The following is a 16,322-nucleotide window of genomic DNA, read 5'->3' as shown; positions in this document are numbered from 1 at the left end:
CCCTGCTGTTTAGTTGTCCTCACAATTACTATCAGGAAGGCTCCTTGGAAAGGAGGAAATGAAGTGGAATTTTGCACATTGTGTTTCAGATTTTCTATTCCACTGCAACCACCAATGGCACTCTGATTATGAGTAATGGTTTTTCATTCAGATTCTCTAGTGAACATAACAAAACCATCTAGACGGTTGTTTTCCCAGTTTTGAGGGATGTGCAACATGTATTGTTTGACTCCCTCTCAAAACTCAATTCTGTCTGGAATGAACACCGCAGCATTCCATCAGGTTTCCTGAACTGGGACGATTCTTCCCATTCCCTCAGCCAAGCTGAAATATTTGTCTAACTGTATTTTCAAACATTTCAGTTTCACATCTCACATGCTGGATATTCCCCGCTCTTAAAAATACACAGACGAGCAGCTGTTTATTTTTTATTGTGGTGAGATGTAAAGGGCCTGACAGTAAATCACTTACAGTTGCACATGTTGATTTAAAACCTCCAGTGGTAGGACGTAAATTGACAGATTACTAATCGTAGATTTTTTTCCCATATTTTCCCACTCAGACTGCTGCTTCACGATTCAAAGATGAGAATGGAGCATTTCCGACAGACAATAACAGAGTTCAGACTCTTTCTCAGATGCTTTGTGGTGATTTTAGACGTCATTTAGGGAGCGGGAAAAGGAATCTGGCCCCTTTTATACAAAATTGAATTGCTCTGAGTGGCCCCCACCAGACAATCTCAGATAAACAGCTGAAACTATTCCATGTTTATATGCAGTTTACATCCAATGGGCTTCCTGGATGCTGATAGGAAACAGAAACATTCAGTGAGTAACTAGACAGACAATTTTCCTTGACATTACTTTCCAAGACGTAGTTTTGATTTATGACATATTATTCTTCTCTGTAGTTTCAAGAAATGAAGAAAGAAAAAGATAAAGATTAATTTCAAATTAAATTGGTTGTAAATCAGTATGTTTTAATGAGTTTTTATAAAGCATTCAGATTTACTGTTTTTTTTTTGTTTTTGTTTTTTTATAAAAAAAACTCAACAAATTTGACAAATCATTCTTAATCCTAATATTGACACTCATGTTTTGTTTTACCATTTGTTCTTATTTCGCTTTGTTGTTTTGTTTTGGTTTGCTTTGCTTTCTTGTTTTTTGCTTTGTTAATGTTTTATTATGCTTTATTGTTTTTCAGTTTTTTTTTTTCAGTTTTATTTTGCTCTACTTTCCTGTTTTGCTTTGTTTTGTTTTGCTCGTTTTCTAGTTATCTTTGGTTTAGTTTTGCTTTACCTTCTTGTTTTGTTTTCCTTTCTTGTACTTAACATTCAAACTCCATTTAAACACCTTTATTGAACTTAAGGTCTAACAACAATTTAATGCGTTTGGCAGACGTTACACCTACAAAGAAATTTAAGACTACAGTATGAAAATCTCTCGTTGCCTTCCAACAGTTTGTTCAGCATGCACATTTCAACAGCGATGACATGATATGCATACTGAATTGTTGCTGTAATTAATAAAAATACCAATAATATAGTAATAAAGCAGAATAATAGATGTTGTATGTATATTGTTGACTAACTCTCACACATTTAGACTCTAATACACATCTGAGAAGGAAGGAACCTTAATTTATTATAACCTAAATTTTACTTATTGTTTCTTGCTGGTAAATAGTTAAAAGAAACAAATGCGTGAAGTATTGCTGGAATGTTGCAAACAATGACGCCTAGTAAATATAACATCACTCATTAATGCTGTATTTCTGAAAATCCAGAACCCTGGACAAGATGTGGCAGATATTTTACCTTTTTAAATATTATTATAACTTCTGGCCTTTCAAGGCACCCCATCACATCACGCCTTAAGGCAGAAGTGGCCGATAGCCCTGGATCCTGTCAGACTGAAAACAGCTGAAGTGGACAGAACATCTGTCTCTCTTCATCCTGGTGCCAGACGCAGGTATTTGCGGGTGAGGAGTGCAGAGATGGGCTGGTATGAGAAGGAGAGGTGCTTTCTCTGGTCTGTTGATGACTGATTTCAGTGCCGAACTGGACTCGAGGAGCAGAATGTGATGTTTAAGATCACTGGGGTACTGCTGTGGGAGTTGTAGGGGTGGACGGTAGAAAGATCTCACGCACGGGGCAAAACATTGAACCATGTGTCACGGCCATGCTTGGTAATTTGGTTATGAAGCAAACCAGAGTTTCCAACACTGCCTAGAGGGTTCATCTGTTTATGAGTGGGGGAGATATTCTCCACCTGAATGCTCACATGAATCGTAATTGGCCTACTGCCACACTTACATTGAAAATAATACGAGTACTAGAAGAAAAAATGCATACATTTTCATCGTTGTCAAAGTATAAACTGAAAAACCAATAGCAAAATGTTATATATTTGTATTATTATTTTATATTATAAAAGACTGTGATTTATTTTATCTTCATTATTTAATATTTTTATTTAGCAATTTTATATTTTAGTATAAATTGATTTTATTTTACTTTTTGTAAACACACACACACACACACACACACACACACACACACACACACACAGTATATATAAAATGAAGAGTGAACATATCATTCATTTTTGTTTATTTAGGATACATGTATCATGTATCATGTATGCACAACTGCTTTCAATTCTGATACTACTAATAAAAGCTTCCTGAACAGCAAATCAGCCTTTCTGGATTTCCTCCAGGTTTTGATAAGTTGAGAATGAGTTCATAAGCAATTAACAGCCTACATAAAAGTTTACATTCATATTACAATGATCTCAAAGAGGTTTATGAATGTCTTTATACTTAACTTCCAACTTAACTTCTACGTTAAACAAATAAAGCACGTCACAAACAACAAAAGAACAAATGACTTTTAATAAAAGTAAATGGAACGGTTTTGCCTTTGCAATGCCATTTGTAAGCAGGGTGGAGGTCCACATACTCATTCAACCTTGACACCTTCCTAACATGCTCAGATAACCTTTCTGCCCTCTAGCACTCGACACATCCCTCGCCATCTGCTCCATATTATGTTGCAGAGAAACTGTAATCCTTCCTGAAAACCTAAAGTCTTCCTAATGAGTTAAACAATGACGTCCTCAAAATCGAGGCGGATGCTTTCATGTAAACTATCCTTTCTTTACTACAAAATCTGCTGGCATGGGTTGTGTTTATGCCCCTGAAGCTCACTAGTGCAACGGCCTGAATCTACTTCAGCTCACTCACTGAATGATTCCCAACAAACATGAAACCTTTTGACTGTTGTTTCTTTAAATTGTGGATTTTTGCATTATGAAAAGACTAATGAATTGTGAACAGTTCAGTGTGTCTGCACTCAATGGCAGTGCTTTGCAAACAATAGGGCTGATTTTGAATGCATTTGGTGGAAAAGCGTTGAGCTGGTGTCTTTGTGCGTGTTAAATGGGAGGTTTGGTTGCTTGTTTTTCTGCTGGTTGAACTCAGTGTTGTTTGCTCACTGGGTAGCAGATCCTTTCACAGCTTGCTACGGATCTTAGTGTGCCAACCGTCCCATTTCATTCACATTGAGACTTTCAACGAATAAGTCATTTTCTGCATCTCTCTTTGTACAAGTTGAGTTTGGCTGCTCATTTCTGAATTCACTTTGATTTTATAGAGTTAGATGTAACTGTAGTTTTAATGGGCCAGTTAGGGCATGATGGTACATGCGACGCCATTGGATACCACTATATATATGCAATATATATGAATGTGGATCAGCCAATCAGATTTAAGAGCCTTTGTTTTATAATTTGAGTTGATTCTTGTGTTTTAACACAAGATTTAGTCTTTTGGTCATATATACAACCTGATCTCATGAGAAACATAATTGTTTTACAAATTTCCAATCCTGTATGATTTCATGCAATTTTGTTTGCGTACAAAATATGCATTTATTTTTTTAATATCTCTATTTAACATGTGAGGTCCAGACAGAAAAGTGTCCCAGCAGAAGATAGGAGCTCTTTGACAGTATTTTCAATTGTCTAAAGCAGCATTAGTCAGCTTTGCCGGTCAGGGTTGTAAATGAGGTCATTTTTTCGAATGTGACCCTCTAGTTTTTTTATCATTCTTACCATTTTAGAAAAACGTATCCAAGGAAGCAGGCTTTAAATCTGGAGTGAGCTGGCATTTCTCCAGTGTTGGGGAGTAACTAGTTACATGTAACGGCGTTACGTAATTTAATTACAAAATTATAGTAACTGTAATTAGTTACAGTTACTAAGAAAAAATGAGTAATTATATTACAGTTACTTATGATTTTTTTTACGATTACAAAGGGGATTACATTTGAATATTTACACACATCCACATGCAGATTTAACTGATTTCTTTCCCAAATTGCACTGACTATTCTGAGACATACCGCCCTAATAATTTCCGGGATGCGGAAATACAGTCTGGTTCGTAGAATAAAAACGGATTGCCTAACGCGGACGGAATATGCCACATTTTGGATGACTAAATCAAAAGTAGGTCAGTACACTTGAATCAAAACATGACATGGACTAGTGTCTGTTAATATAAAGCCCCAGAAATGCAATATATGACTTGCACATTCTGCGTGTCTGTGGAAATCAGGCGCGGACTGGACACCGGGAGAACCGGGACAATTTCGGTGGCCTGGCAGCCGATTTTGCCATCTATTTAATATCATTATTGTATAATTGCCTGCCGAATGTACTAAAGCGATCATTTGCGAATCCGCCATTTGATAATTAAATCTCTAATAAGTCATGAATTGTTAAACATGACTAGCGCGCTCTCCGCGCCTCCGCCAAACGGTTTGGATCAGACTCAGAGTAATCAATGCGAGAGAGAGAGAGAGAGAGAGAGAGAGAGAGAGAGAGAGACAGAGAGAGAGAGAGAGAGACAGAGAGAGAGAGAGAGACAGAGAGAGAGAGAGAGAGAGAGACAGAGAGACAGAGAGAGAGAGAGAGAGAGAGAGACAGAGAGACAGAGCGAGAGAGAGAGAGAGAGAGACAGAGAGACAGAGCGAGAGAGAGAGAGAGAGAGAGAGAGAGAGAGAGACAGAGCGAGAGAGAGAGAGAGAGAGACAGAGAGAGAGAGAGACAGAGAGACAGAGCGAGAGAGAGAGAGAGAGAGAGAGACAGAGAGAGAGAGACAGAGAGACAGAGCGAGAGAGAGAGAGAGAGAGAGAGAGAGAGAGAGAGAGAGAGAGAGAGACAGAGCGAGAGAGAGAGAGAGAGAGACAGAGAGAGAGAGACAGAGAGACAGAGCGAGAGAGAGAGAGAGAGAGAGAGAGAGAGAGAGAGACAGAGCGAGAGAGAGAGAGAGAGAGAGAGAGAGAGAGAGAGAGAGACAGAGCGAGAGAGAGAGAGAGAGAGAGAGAGAGAGAGAGAGAGAGACAGAGCGAGAGAGAGAGAGAGAGAGAGAGAGAGAGAGACAGAGCGAGAGAGAGAGAGAGAGAGACAGAGCGAGAGAGAGAGAGAGAGAGAGAGAGAGAGAGAGAGAGAGAGAGAGAGAGACAGAGCGAGAGAGAGAGAGAGAGAGACAGAGCGAGAGAGAGAGAGAGAGAGAGAGAGAATACAGTGGATTGCTGGAGCAGAGAAGCAGAACTACTGTTCAGGGTTTCAGGTCAGTTTCATCTGTAAAGATGCTTTTTTTGTCTTTTTTTTTTTTTATTTAATCAAGCAGCAGCACGTTGCTCATCAGTCATCACTCAAAATACTATATAAAGGACATCATTATTATCTGTTGTAATGTTACAGTAGTAATTTAGCTGAAAAAAAAATCCGATTTTTTTTATAGGTTTAGGGGGAGCTTGACAGACAACAACACAACCCTTACGAAAATTAACATTTTAATATTTAACTATAAATCCAGAGAAAATGGTTACTATTGTTTAACTGTGATCACCAAAAATGTAAAATTATTTTACAAATGTATTTATTTAAAAATAAATACAAATCCATTTGCAAAAAAAACAAACAAAACAAGGTTATTTTACTTTTATATAGGCTAATAAAAGCATGGTAATTTTTTGTAAGGGAAAAACATGACTCGTGTACAGTATTAGGATTTTTCTATAAAGATATTGTAGTATTGTAGAGTATTGTATTGTAAAGTATAGTTTTGTTCAATCTTGAGTATTAAAGTCACGAGAGAGATGGATAACAGGGCAAAATAAAGAGACTGAAGAGAAAAATGGAAGTGAAGGTACAGTTCAGGAGAGAACTTTTAATTATTTTGCATGTCCCCAAATTAAAGATTTAAACCTTTTTTATGTCAGGTCCATACAAACAATAGTATTGTCCATGAATTTGTTTGTATGAGTTTGAATTTTTCAGTCGTAATTTTTTCCCAGTCCGCCCCTCCTGTAAATTAATGGCAAAGACATGGTTTCATTTTCTACACATAGGCCTACTGAAGCTTGCAGTGTTTTCAACCTCTGCCATCTCAATATAGGAGTACACGAGCACATAAACATAATTTCTAGAACTGCTTTGTGTCACTTCATGTGCATTTTACTTATTTTGAGAAAACTATCATCATATACAAAGAGACAGCAGTTAAAAAAAACACCAATGTTTCAGGAGTTTAGTACACAGAATACGTCACATGCTTATTAGATAAATGTATTTAAATTGATGTATATGCTTTTATTTATTATTCTTTAAATTTCACAAATTTAGAAAAGTAATCAAAAAGTACTCAAAAGTATTTAGTTACATTACTTTAATAAAGTAATTGAAAAAGTTACACTACTATTACATTTTAAACAGGGTAACTTGTAATCTGTAACCTATTACATTTCCAAAGTAACCTTCCCAACACTGCATTTCTCTTATGTTGTTCATCTTGTGTGGGGCATTTTCGCCTGGAAGTGAGTTATTATCAACTACTCCCTTTTCCCGAAGCTTGATGTTTTTCCCAAAGTTAGTGTTTGTTTGTTGTCTTTCCTCAAAAGCTGATGACTAACTGTTGTCTGAAACAGGTCAAGCTACAGGCAGATTTCATCTGTTATACCACATGTTCATCCTCGTTAATATTCACAATACTTCACTATCTTTACAATTATGCATTTAGCAGATGCTTTTATCCTAGGGTGGGCATGTGCGCCATTCATACGGGACACGTTCCGGCAAGGTTTTTAATATTGCCTAAAACATCCAAAGCAGTTTGACCAATAACATGCAGGTTTTGTTCATAATTGACCAATTGTGGGGCTAATTTGTTTTATTCTACATATAAGCCATTAAAAACTAATGTAGACATGTTAACTGTCTAATATAATAACGTGGACCAGACTTTATGCTGATAGTCAAAAGTATGTCTGCAGCGTTACTGACTCTAGAAGCAGCACATAATAGGCCACAAACCTCCAAAGAGTCATTAATTATGTCTGAAACCAAATCCCACTCATTCTATAATAACCAAAGCCACAGAAGGGACCTTTTTAATACAGCATAATTCAAATCTCTCCTGCTTTCCCAACTGTATTCATATCTTCTAAATAGAGACATAAAGAATACAGAAAGTACTCTAATAAATAATATGCCTATATCAGTCTCTGCCAGACGATCCCCACCTTGCATAGCTCACTCATAGTTGCCGTTGTGCCAGGAATGATATGTTTTCTTTCGCTTTCTCTGGGAGATTAATAGGTTTGAGTCAACAAATGGAGCTAATAAGAGTCCTTGATCTCTCCTTGAGCACCTGTACTCCAGCCAACACAGTAAATTCAGAAATCACATTCGCTGAATCAACCCAGAGGCCACTTAAAGGAATAGTTCACCTAATTGCTGATAATGTAGGCCTACTCATCCTCAGGCCACCCAAGATATAGGCGAGTTTGTGTCTTTATCATAACAGATTTGCAGAAATGTAGCATTAGATCACTTGCTCATCAATGGATCTTCTGCAGTGAATGGGTGCCGTCAGAATGAGAGTCCAAACAGCTTATAAAAACATCGCAATAATCCACAAGTAATCCACACCACTCCAGTCCATCAGTTAATGTCTTGTGAAGTGAAAAAGCTTCATGTTTGTAAGAAACAAATCCATCATTATGGTGTTTTTAACTTCCAACCATCGCTTCCCGGCTAAATGTCCTCTATCCGTAATATTGCTTTCTCCGGTGATAAAGTCTTGTCAGAAATGTGCACAGATCAAGAACCGTTTACAAGTGAAAACTGTCCAAAACAGCTTTAAACAAATATGTGGTGTGGATTACTGTGATGTTTTTATCAGATGTTTGGACTCTCATTCTGACGGCACCCATTCACTGCAGAGCATCGATTGCTGAGCAAGTGATCTAATGTTACATTTCTCCAAATCTGATGAAGAAACAAACTCATTTTTGGATGAACTATCTTGAAACCAGAATGAATTCCAGCCATCGGTTGTCTGATGATAATAAATTTCACGATAAATCAGCGTGCCGAAGGGAGCATTTGGTTTCCGTCACTCGAGGAACTTGAATAGAGTTATTATGTCCGAGTAACAGCGTAATGAGCTTAGATTTTGAGGTGATGAATGGAGCAATAGAGAAAGCCTATCTTCATTTTGCATATGTTTGAGCTCAAGCCCATTTTTTCATGTCGAAACCGTCCCCAGGGGTCCACTCGCGAGTCTAAGTGGTGCAACATACAATACTCTCATCATGGGAACATGCTTCCCCTGAGCACCAACACAAAAACTGCTGCTGTTTCAATGAGTCCGCCAATTGTTGGACTTTCTATACGGCATAACGTACAAAAGTTGCTAACAGACAAATGAAATCCATTCCGCTGGACTGAACTCTTGCGTGTCCTTTGACAGTGTTTAGCGGTTAGCATGTACAGGAGAAAGCCTCTCGAGTGTTTCTAGGTTGCGCATGCAATCTGTTTATGTAGAGTGACCTCTTAAAGCAAAGAAAATAAAGATCAGGGCAACTGATTAGCCATGGGAACTTTTCTCGAAACAATGCTCCGGTTTCCTTCTCCCGCGTGAAGCTAGTTCTCGCACGTACGTGAGCTCAGCACGCCGCTCACAAACTCTGAAGGTTTCGGGTTTCTAGTTTTGAAGTAGCATCTGTTGTGGCTCCAGATTTGAGCACTTGCTGAAACAGTTTTGACTTGAGGAGACTGTAAAGCCCATTGGGCAATGCTAGCGTTCTTCAGTCTGATGGATGTGGCATATTCTGTTTTCTATTTAGAAAAGATGATAAGAACAGGGTTAATGTCATTGTTCAAGAATGTCATCTGGAGCTTTCCCTTCCATAAGAGTCAAATTATCTGGTATCTTCATCTAACATATTGCTGCTTGGACGTCTCTTTGTCAAAGTCTTTTTTTTTTTTTTTTTTTTTACTCAAATCTTGGATTGCAACTTGGAAACATTATTTTACATTTATATGTTACGTTTTTTTAATATATATATATAATATAACAATTGTATGAATGTTAAATGTTAACTTTAAATATATAAATAAACATATATCAATATTTTCCCATATATCCTCTTATATATTATTAAATTGTTAAATTGCTGTCAAATATTCATTAGTATCTTATTACAGAAACAACTGCGATGTGCTTTAAAATCATTACACAAATTAAAATACTGATTAAAATATACAATTATTGTTCAACAAAATATAGTCCAAGTCTAGATTATTATAGATGAATGACTTGTAGAACTAAAAATAAATCAATGTCAAAAAACTATTAAAAAAATAATTTCGAAATTCAATATTGTAACAGAATATCGCACTGTTAAGTGTCTTAAATCATTATAAAAGTTAAATTATAATGTAATATTAGAACAGCAGCAACAACAATGTAATAAAAGACACAACTGCAAATATTTGTTTATTTATAAAGGGATTAAAATTCTAATCTATTCTATAATATTATATATTGATTAGAATCAGGTTACAGAAACATACAGTATTCCTATAACTACGGATACTTAATTTCAAGCGACATGCTCTTATCTGTTTGTTGTTTCTCCAGCATTACGAAGGTGATGTGACAGAGAAGACATCCTGTACGGTCAGACTGCAGGAAGCTGGAGATGAGGATTGTGGGATTGTGGAGGACTGGGCGATACAGTCCCCAGCTGGTCTTTCTGCTCCACTCGCTGCTGACTCTTATACAGCCCAGTAATGCTGGAAACCACAATATACCACGACTCCAGCTCTCGAATGCAGGTCAGAACTCACTCTCTCACAGTACATACTGATTTGACTTTCACTTTCAGAGAGACAATGATGGAAAGGATGAAATAATGTCTGCAACACTAATAGTTACGCCCTCTGAGTCTCTATGCTGTGGTAATCTGCAAATGTTCAGATCAATCTTCCCTGTTTTTGCTAATTTGCGTTTAGCCGTGAGGACATCAGCAGGGTCAAGCTGTTTTGATAGACACAATGAAACAAGGGAAGAGTGCTGTTAACCTCTGTTTCCTGAAAACTTACTAAGTTAATTAGTATATATTAAGTTTTTTTGTTTTTATGCAAGTTTAATTTAATAATACAACATAATATTGCACTGTATCCTAACTATCATTAAAATGTTATATAATAATGTTGTAATATGAGAACAACAACAGCAATGCCACTGTAAATAATTGTTTATTGATGATTGATGATGATTAAAATATAAAATGATTCCTCTACATTTTTTAGTCCATTATTAGGGATTTGTAGAAGCTTAAAAGTACAAAGCAAAAATAAAATATGAATAAAATGATAAAATATAATACAAATTAATAAATAAAAAAATACCAATAATTAATAAGCTTGTTTTTTTATATAATGCATATAATAAATGAAGTATTAAGCTATATATTTTATATTCTTAAACATTTCTACACTTAAATACTATTTAAAACATTACAATTTAAGTTATTAAAGACATAAAACATGTTTTAAAATTCAAAATAATAACTGATCAACTTTTTGATAGATATATTTTTCAATTCAATTCAAGTTTATTTGTATAGCGCTTTTTACAATACAAATCGTTACAAAGCAACTTTACAGAAAATTATGTTTCTGCAATATTTAGTAGTAGCTAGTAGTTTGTGCACGTTTGACAGGATTTTAGAAAAAATAAAAAATAATAATAATACAAGACGTAGTCAGCTAGACGATGAACTATCAATATTATTAATTAATAGTAATTATATGATGCAGTCACACATGTAGCAATAATTGTTAGTTCTGTTTGTTGATTCAAGGTTAGGATCATCTGGGGTCCTCTGAGGGTCAGCATCATCTCTTCTCAGGTGTTCTGGATCCAGACTGGAGCTTGTGTAAATCCCGTGGCAAAACATAGAAACAAAATAGAGACATCATTAGCATAGCTGCTGATCCAACAAAGTAAAATTAGTTTAACCCAAGCTAAAGAATAAAAATGCAGATGCAACTACACTCACAATTTAAGAGATACATTATTCGAATGCTTGGCGAAAGAGATGCGTTTTTAATCTAGATTTAAACAGAGAGAGTGTGTCTGAACCCCGAACATTATCAGGAAGGCTATTCCAGAGTTTGGGAGCCAAATGTGAAAAAGCTCTACCTCCTTTAGTGGACTTTGCTATCCTAGGAACTACCAAAAGTCCAGCGTTTTGTGACCTTAGGGTGCGTGATGGGTTGTAGCGTGGTAGAAGTCTAGTTAGGTACGCAGGAGCTAAACCATTTAGGGCCTTATAGGTAAGTAATGATAATTTGTAACTGATTCGGAACTTAATAGGTAGCCAGTGCAGAGACTGTAAAATTGGGGTAATATGATCATATTTTCTTAACCTCGTAAGGACTCTAGCTGCTGCATTTTGGACTACCTGTAGCTTGTTTATTGACGAAGCAGGACAACCACCTAGAAGTGCATTACAATAGTCCAGTCTAGAGGTGATGAATGCATGAACTAGCTTTTCTGCATCAGGAACAGATAACATGTTTCGTAGCTTGGCAATGTTTCTAAGATGGAAGAATGCAGTTTTTGTAACATTGGAAATATGATTTTCAAAAGACAAATTGCTGTCCAATATAACACCCAGATTTCTGACTGTAGAGGAAGTAACAGTACATCCGTCTAGTTGCAGATTGTAATCTACAAGATTCTGTGTGGTGTTTTTTGGTCCAATAATTAATATCTCTGTCTTATCCGAATTTAATTGGAGAAGATTATTTGTCATCCAATCTTTTACATTTTTAACACACTCTGTTAGCTTAGATAATTGGGAAGTTTCATCTGGTCTCGTTGAGATATATAGCTGAGTATCATCAGCGACAGATGAGGCGACACATCGGCTGGGTCTCCTTGGTCGCATCAAATGGCAGCAGCAAACCAAGAAACCGATCAAGCTAGGGCGTTCCCCCTAGGCGACGCGCGTCATCTACGCCCGGATGGTGTGAGAAATGGATGAGGGCTACCTGCTCAAGGACGGGGCAGGCTAAAGAAGAGAGTCCACCGAATCCGATTAGCCACACTTAACATCGGAACCCTCACTGGCCGTAGCCGTGAATTGGCTGATACTCTCAAGACCAGCCGCATCGACATCGCATGTATCCAAGAGACCAAGTGGAAAGGGAGCAAGGCAAGAGACATTGGAGAAGGGTACAAACTCATCTATCATGGTGTCACGTCGAGCCGAAATGGAGTTGGCGTGGTCGTCTGTCAACAACTACGAGACAGCATTGTCGAAGTCGAAAACATCTCTGACCGCCTAATCTCGATTAAGATTGTTTCCGGCCCAACCACCCTCAGAGTCATCTCATGCTACGCCCCTCAAGTCGGCTGCACCGAGCAAGAGAAGGATGAGTTTTGGGAAACCCTTGGTGCTCACCTACAGATAATCACCACAGAAGAACACATCCTGGTCGGAGGAGACCTAAATGGCCATGTTGGCGAAGATCGTGGAGGATATGACCAAGTCCATGGAGGACAGGGGCTAGGTACACGCAACGACGAGGGAGCCCGCATCTTGGATTGCGCCGAAGCCCATGACCTCGTCGTCGTCAACACCTTCTTCAAAAAGAGATCGAGCCACCTGGCCACCTACACCAGTGGCGGCCACAGAACCCAGATTGACTACTGGATGATCCAACGCGGTGACCTGAAATTGGCGCTCGACGCCAAGGTGATCCCCTCAGAGAATATCGGCCCCCAACACCGGCCACTCGTCCTCGACTTCCAACTTAATCTGCAGCGACAACCCAGACCGAGAATCACTGGGCCTGAGCGGGTCAAGTGGTGGAAATTGAACAAACAAAAGCAGCAGCTTGAGATGGCCCTCCAAGCACTGGATATCAATTTCGACCAATCAGTTGAAAAAATCTGGGACGATATCTCCTCCAGCATTCGTGATGCTGCCACCGGTGCCCTTGGCTCGACGAAGCCAGGACGGCGATTTATGGACAAGCAAGTCTGGTGGTGGAGTGAGGACGTCCAAGAGGCAATCAAGGCAAAGAAACTGGCGTTCATGACCTGGCACCGCACACGGCTGGATGATGATTTCCAACACTATCGGGCACTTAAATCAGCCGCAAAACGGGCAGTGGCCAAGGCGAAAGCCGTGCACTATGACGATCTATAAGAGAGGCTAGGCACACCTGAGGGAGAAAAGATGATCTACCGCATTGCTAACTCCCGCCACCAAGCGACCCAAGCCATTGGTCGAGTCATGCACATCAAGAACGCCGATGGGCAAGCCCTGCGAGACCCGTGTGCCATACTCACCCGCTGGAGCGAGTACTTCGCAGCCATCTCAAATGAAGAGTTCCCGCATCCGCCTATCCACAGCCTGGATCCCACCCTTGGACCTGTACCGCCAGTCACCATCTCTGAAGTCACGAAGGCCGTGAAGAGGATGAAGAATGGCAAAGCCACCGGCCCAGACGACATTCCTGCTGAAGCCTGGAAGTTGATGGGGCACAGAGGAGCGGAGGTCCTTTCCACCTTATTCAACAAGATCATTATTGAGGGCAAAGTCCCACACGCTTGGACGATCAGTACCACGGTGCCGATCTGGAAGGGCAAGGGGGACGTTGGTGAATGCAAGAACTATCGGCCGATTCGACTCCTATCCCACTCCATGAAGATTTTTGAACGCATCCTGGACAGCCGCCTCCGCAGCATTATTAAAATCAGCCAAAATCAATGCGGCTTCGTCAAAGGACAAGGGACCACAGACGCCATCCACGCTGCCCGCCTACTGATGGAAAAACACCGGGAAAAGAACAAGCCAGTCCGCATGGTCTTTCTGGATCTGGAGAAGGCTTTCGACCGCGTTCCCCATGACCTCATCTGGGCCTCCCTCCGACGTCACCACGTACCCGAAACCTACATCAGCTGGGTGCAACTCTTATACCAAGATGTCAGGAGCATGGTTCGTTGCACAGCTGGGATATCACCTCCTTTTAACATCAATGTAGGAGTCCACCAAGGATCGGCTCTTTCGCCCTTGCTTTTCATCACATGCATGGACACAGTGACACAGGACCTCCAGACGCCCCATCCATGGTCCTTACTCTATGCTGATGATGTGTTCCTTGCCGACAGGGAGCGGCAAGACCTCCAAGACCAAGGGCAGCAGTGGAAAGATCGCCTGGATGCAAATGGCTTGCGACTCAACCTCACAAAGACGGAGTACCTGGAGTGTGGCCCCCAGACTGATGGTAGCATTTGCATCGACGGAACGGATTTAAAGAAAGTTCAACACTTCAAGTATCTCGGATCAATACTCTCATCGAACGGTGACACCCTCCCAGATGTCCGCGCAGGTGTGAGTGCCGCCTTGTCAAAGTGGTGCCAAGTCACGGGAGTGCTATACGATCGCCGAATGCCCATCCGCCTAAAGTCCAAAATCTATAAGATCATTGTACGCCCTGTAGCCCTGTATGGAGCTGAATGTTGGCCAGCGACTGCCAAACATGGCCAGCTTCTACATGCCATGGAAATGCGTATGCTCCGCTGGTCACTCGGGCTGACAAGGCTAGACCACGTCATGAACATCGACGTCAGGAAGCGGATGGGAATAGCGCCGATTACGGAGAAGATGCTTGAGGCTCGTCTTGAGCCATGAGAATTCAGTGGCGAAGACAGCTATGCGCCTTGACCCACCCGGTAACCGGCCACGTGGCCGCCCAAAGATGAGATGGATGGACCGGATCAAGCAAGATATTAAGGATGTGCAAGTCGCCCCGGAGGACACTACAGACCGGAATAAATGGAGAGCGGCCTGCCAAAAAGCGGACCCTGCACCTGCGCGGGACAAACGCTAGGACGAAGAAGATCATCAGCATAACAGTGGAAGCTAATTCCGTATTTTCTAATAATATTACCAAGGGGCAACATGTATATTGAAAATAATATATATGTAGAAACATATATATGTAGAAAAGGTAATAAAAAAGTTTAAAAATAAAATCGATTATGAAGTATTTAATGATGTATTATATAAGTTGCATTACTTAAGTGATTAAAAAATAAGCTAATTATTTATTATCCAAAAATAAAAATCAGAAGGGTCTGAAATAACAAATGCTATGATGCTGTGTGATGATCAAACCTCTTTCCTGTCACTCCCCATTTTTAAGTAATCAAATAAAAATGTATTAAATTAAATGTCATACTATTAAATGTAATAATAATTACATAATAATATAATTAATAGATGAATATAATTTAATACATTCATATTAAAAGATTTTACCCAACAAAACACAATTTACACCATGAGAACTAACCACCCCTCCATAACCACATTATCACTGATAAGGATGAAACCTCTGAGCCACATTAGAGATACTGCCAGTTACCCAGCGATACATCACCGGACTGCTCTGTGACTGTCTGTCTGTACCCCCACGCCCCCCATCTGCCATTATCAGCACATCACAGCCGCCCCTGTTACTGACCCCTCACACCCTCCCAGAACCTGCGGGATGCGGCCGCTTCCTCTCAGGAAGGCTCTGTATACGGTGGCATCGGACAGAGCGCTGAACCTATAGTGTAAATGTGCTTCCCATTACATTCAGGGCTGTTAATAGAAAGTGTACATAATCTCAGGGGCGCCATGTGTTTACAGGTGCAGGACGGCAGACATCCCAATGTTGGCATCGAGACGCAAAAGCCAGACGTTATTCATTAATGGAGAGAAGTCACATGTTTTGCTTGGAGGTATCTTGAAGTCTTATTTGAAAGCCAAGCTAAAGAAGACAGGAAATGAGAACAAGTAAACAAAGAAGACTCTTGAAATAGCTGAATGTGGCGGTTTTATTAAGCTTTTGAGGGACATGACGGTTCAGGTTTTGTTTGTGGAGGGAAACTGGAGT

General features: G+C 39.7%; 1 protein-coding gene across 1 annotated transcript in view; it reads left to right on the top strand.

Annotated features, from left to right (window-relative positions):
* The window catches only part of LOC132131455 (semaphorin-3D-like), a 63,826-nt gene that overhangs the window by 14,057 nt on the left and 33,447 nt on the right, over positions 1–16,322 (top strand). The window contains exon 2 of the mRNA XM_059543480.1: positions 9,997–10,193. Within this exon, the coding sequence (XP_059399463.1) occupies positions 10,058–10,193 (136 nt within the window). The 5' untranslated portion in view covers positions 9,997–10,057. The remainder of the gene's footprint in view (positions 1–9,996; positions 10,194–16,322) is intronic.

The sequence above is a fragment of the Carassius carassius genome, chromosome 48 (genome assembly GCF_963082965.1).
Source record: "Carassius carassius chromosome 48, fCarCar2.1, whole genome shotgun sequence".
Lineage (NCBI taxonomy): Eukaryota > Metazoa > Chordata > Actinopteri > Cypriniformes > Cyprinidae > Carassius > Carassius carassius.
This window is presented reverse-complemented; position numbering and strand designations above follow the sequence as displayed.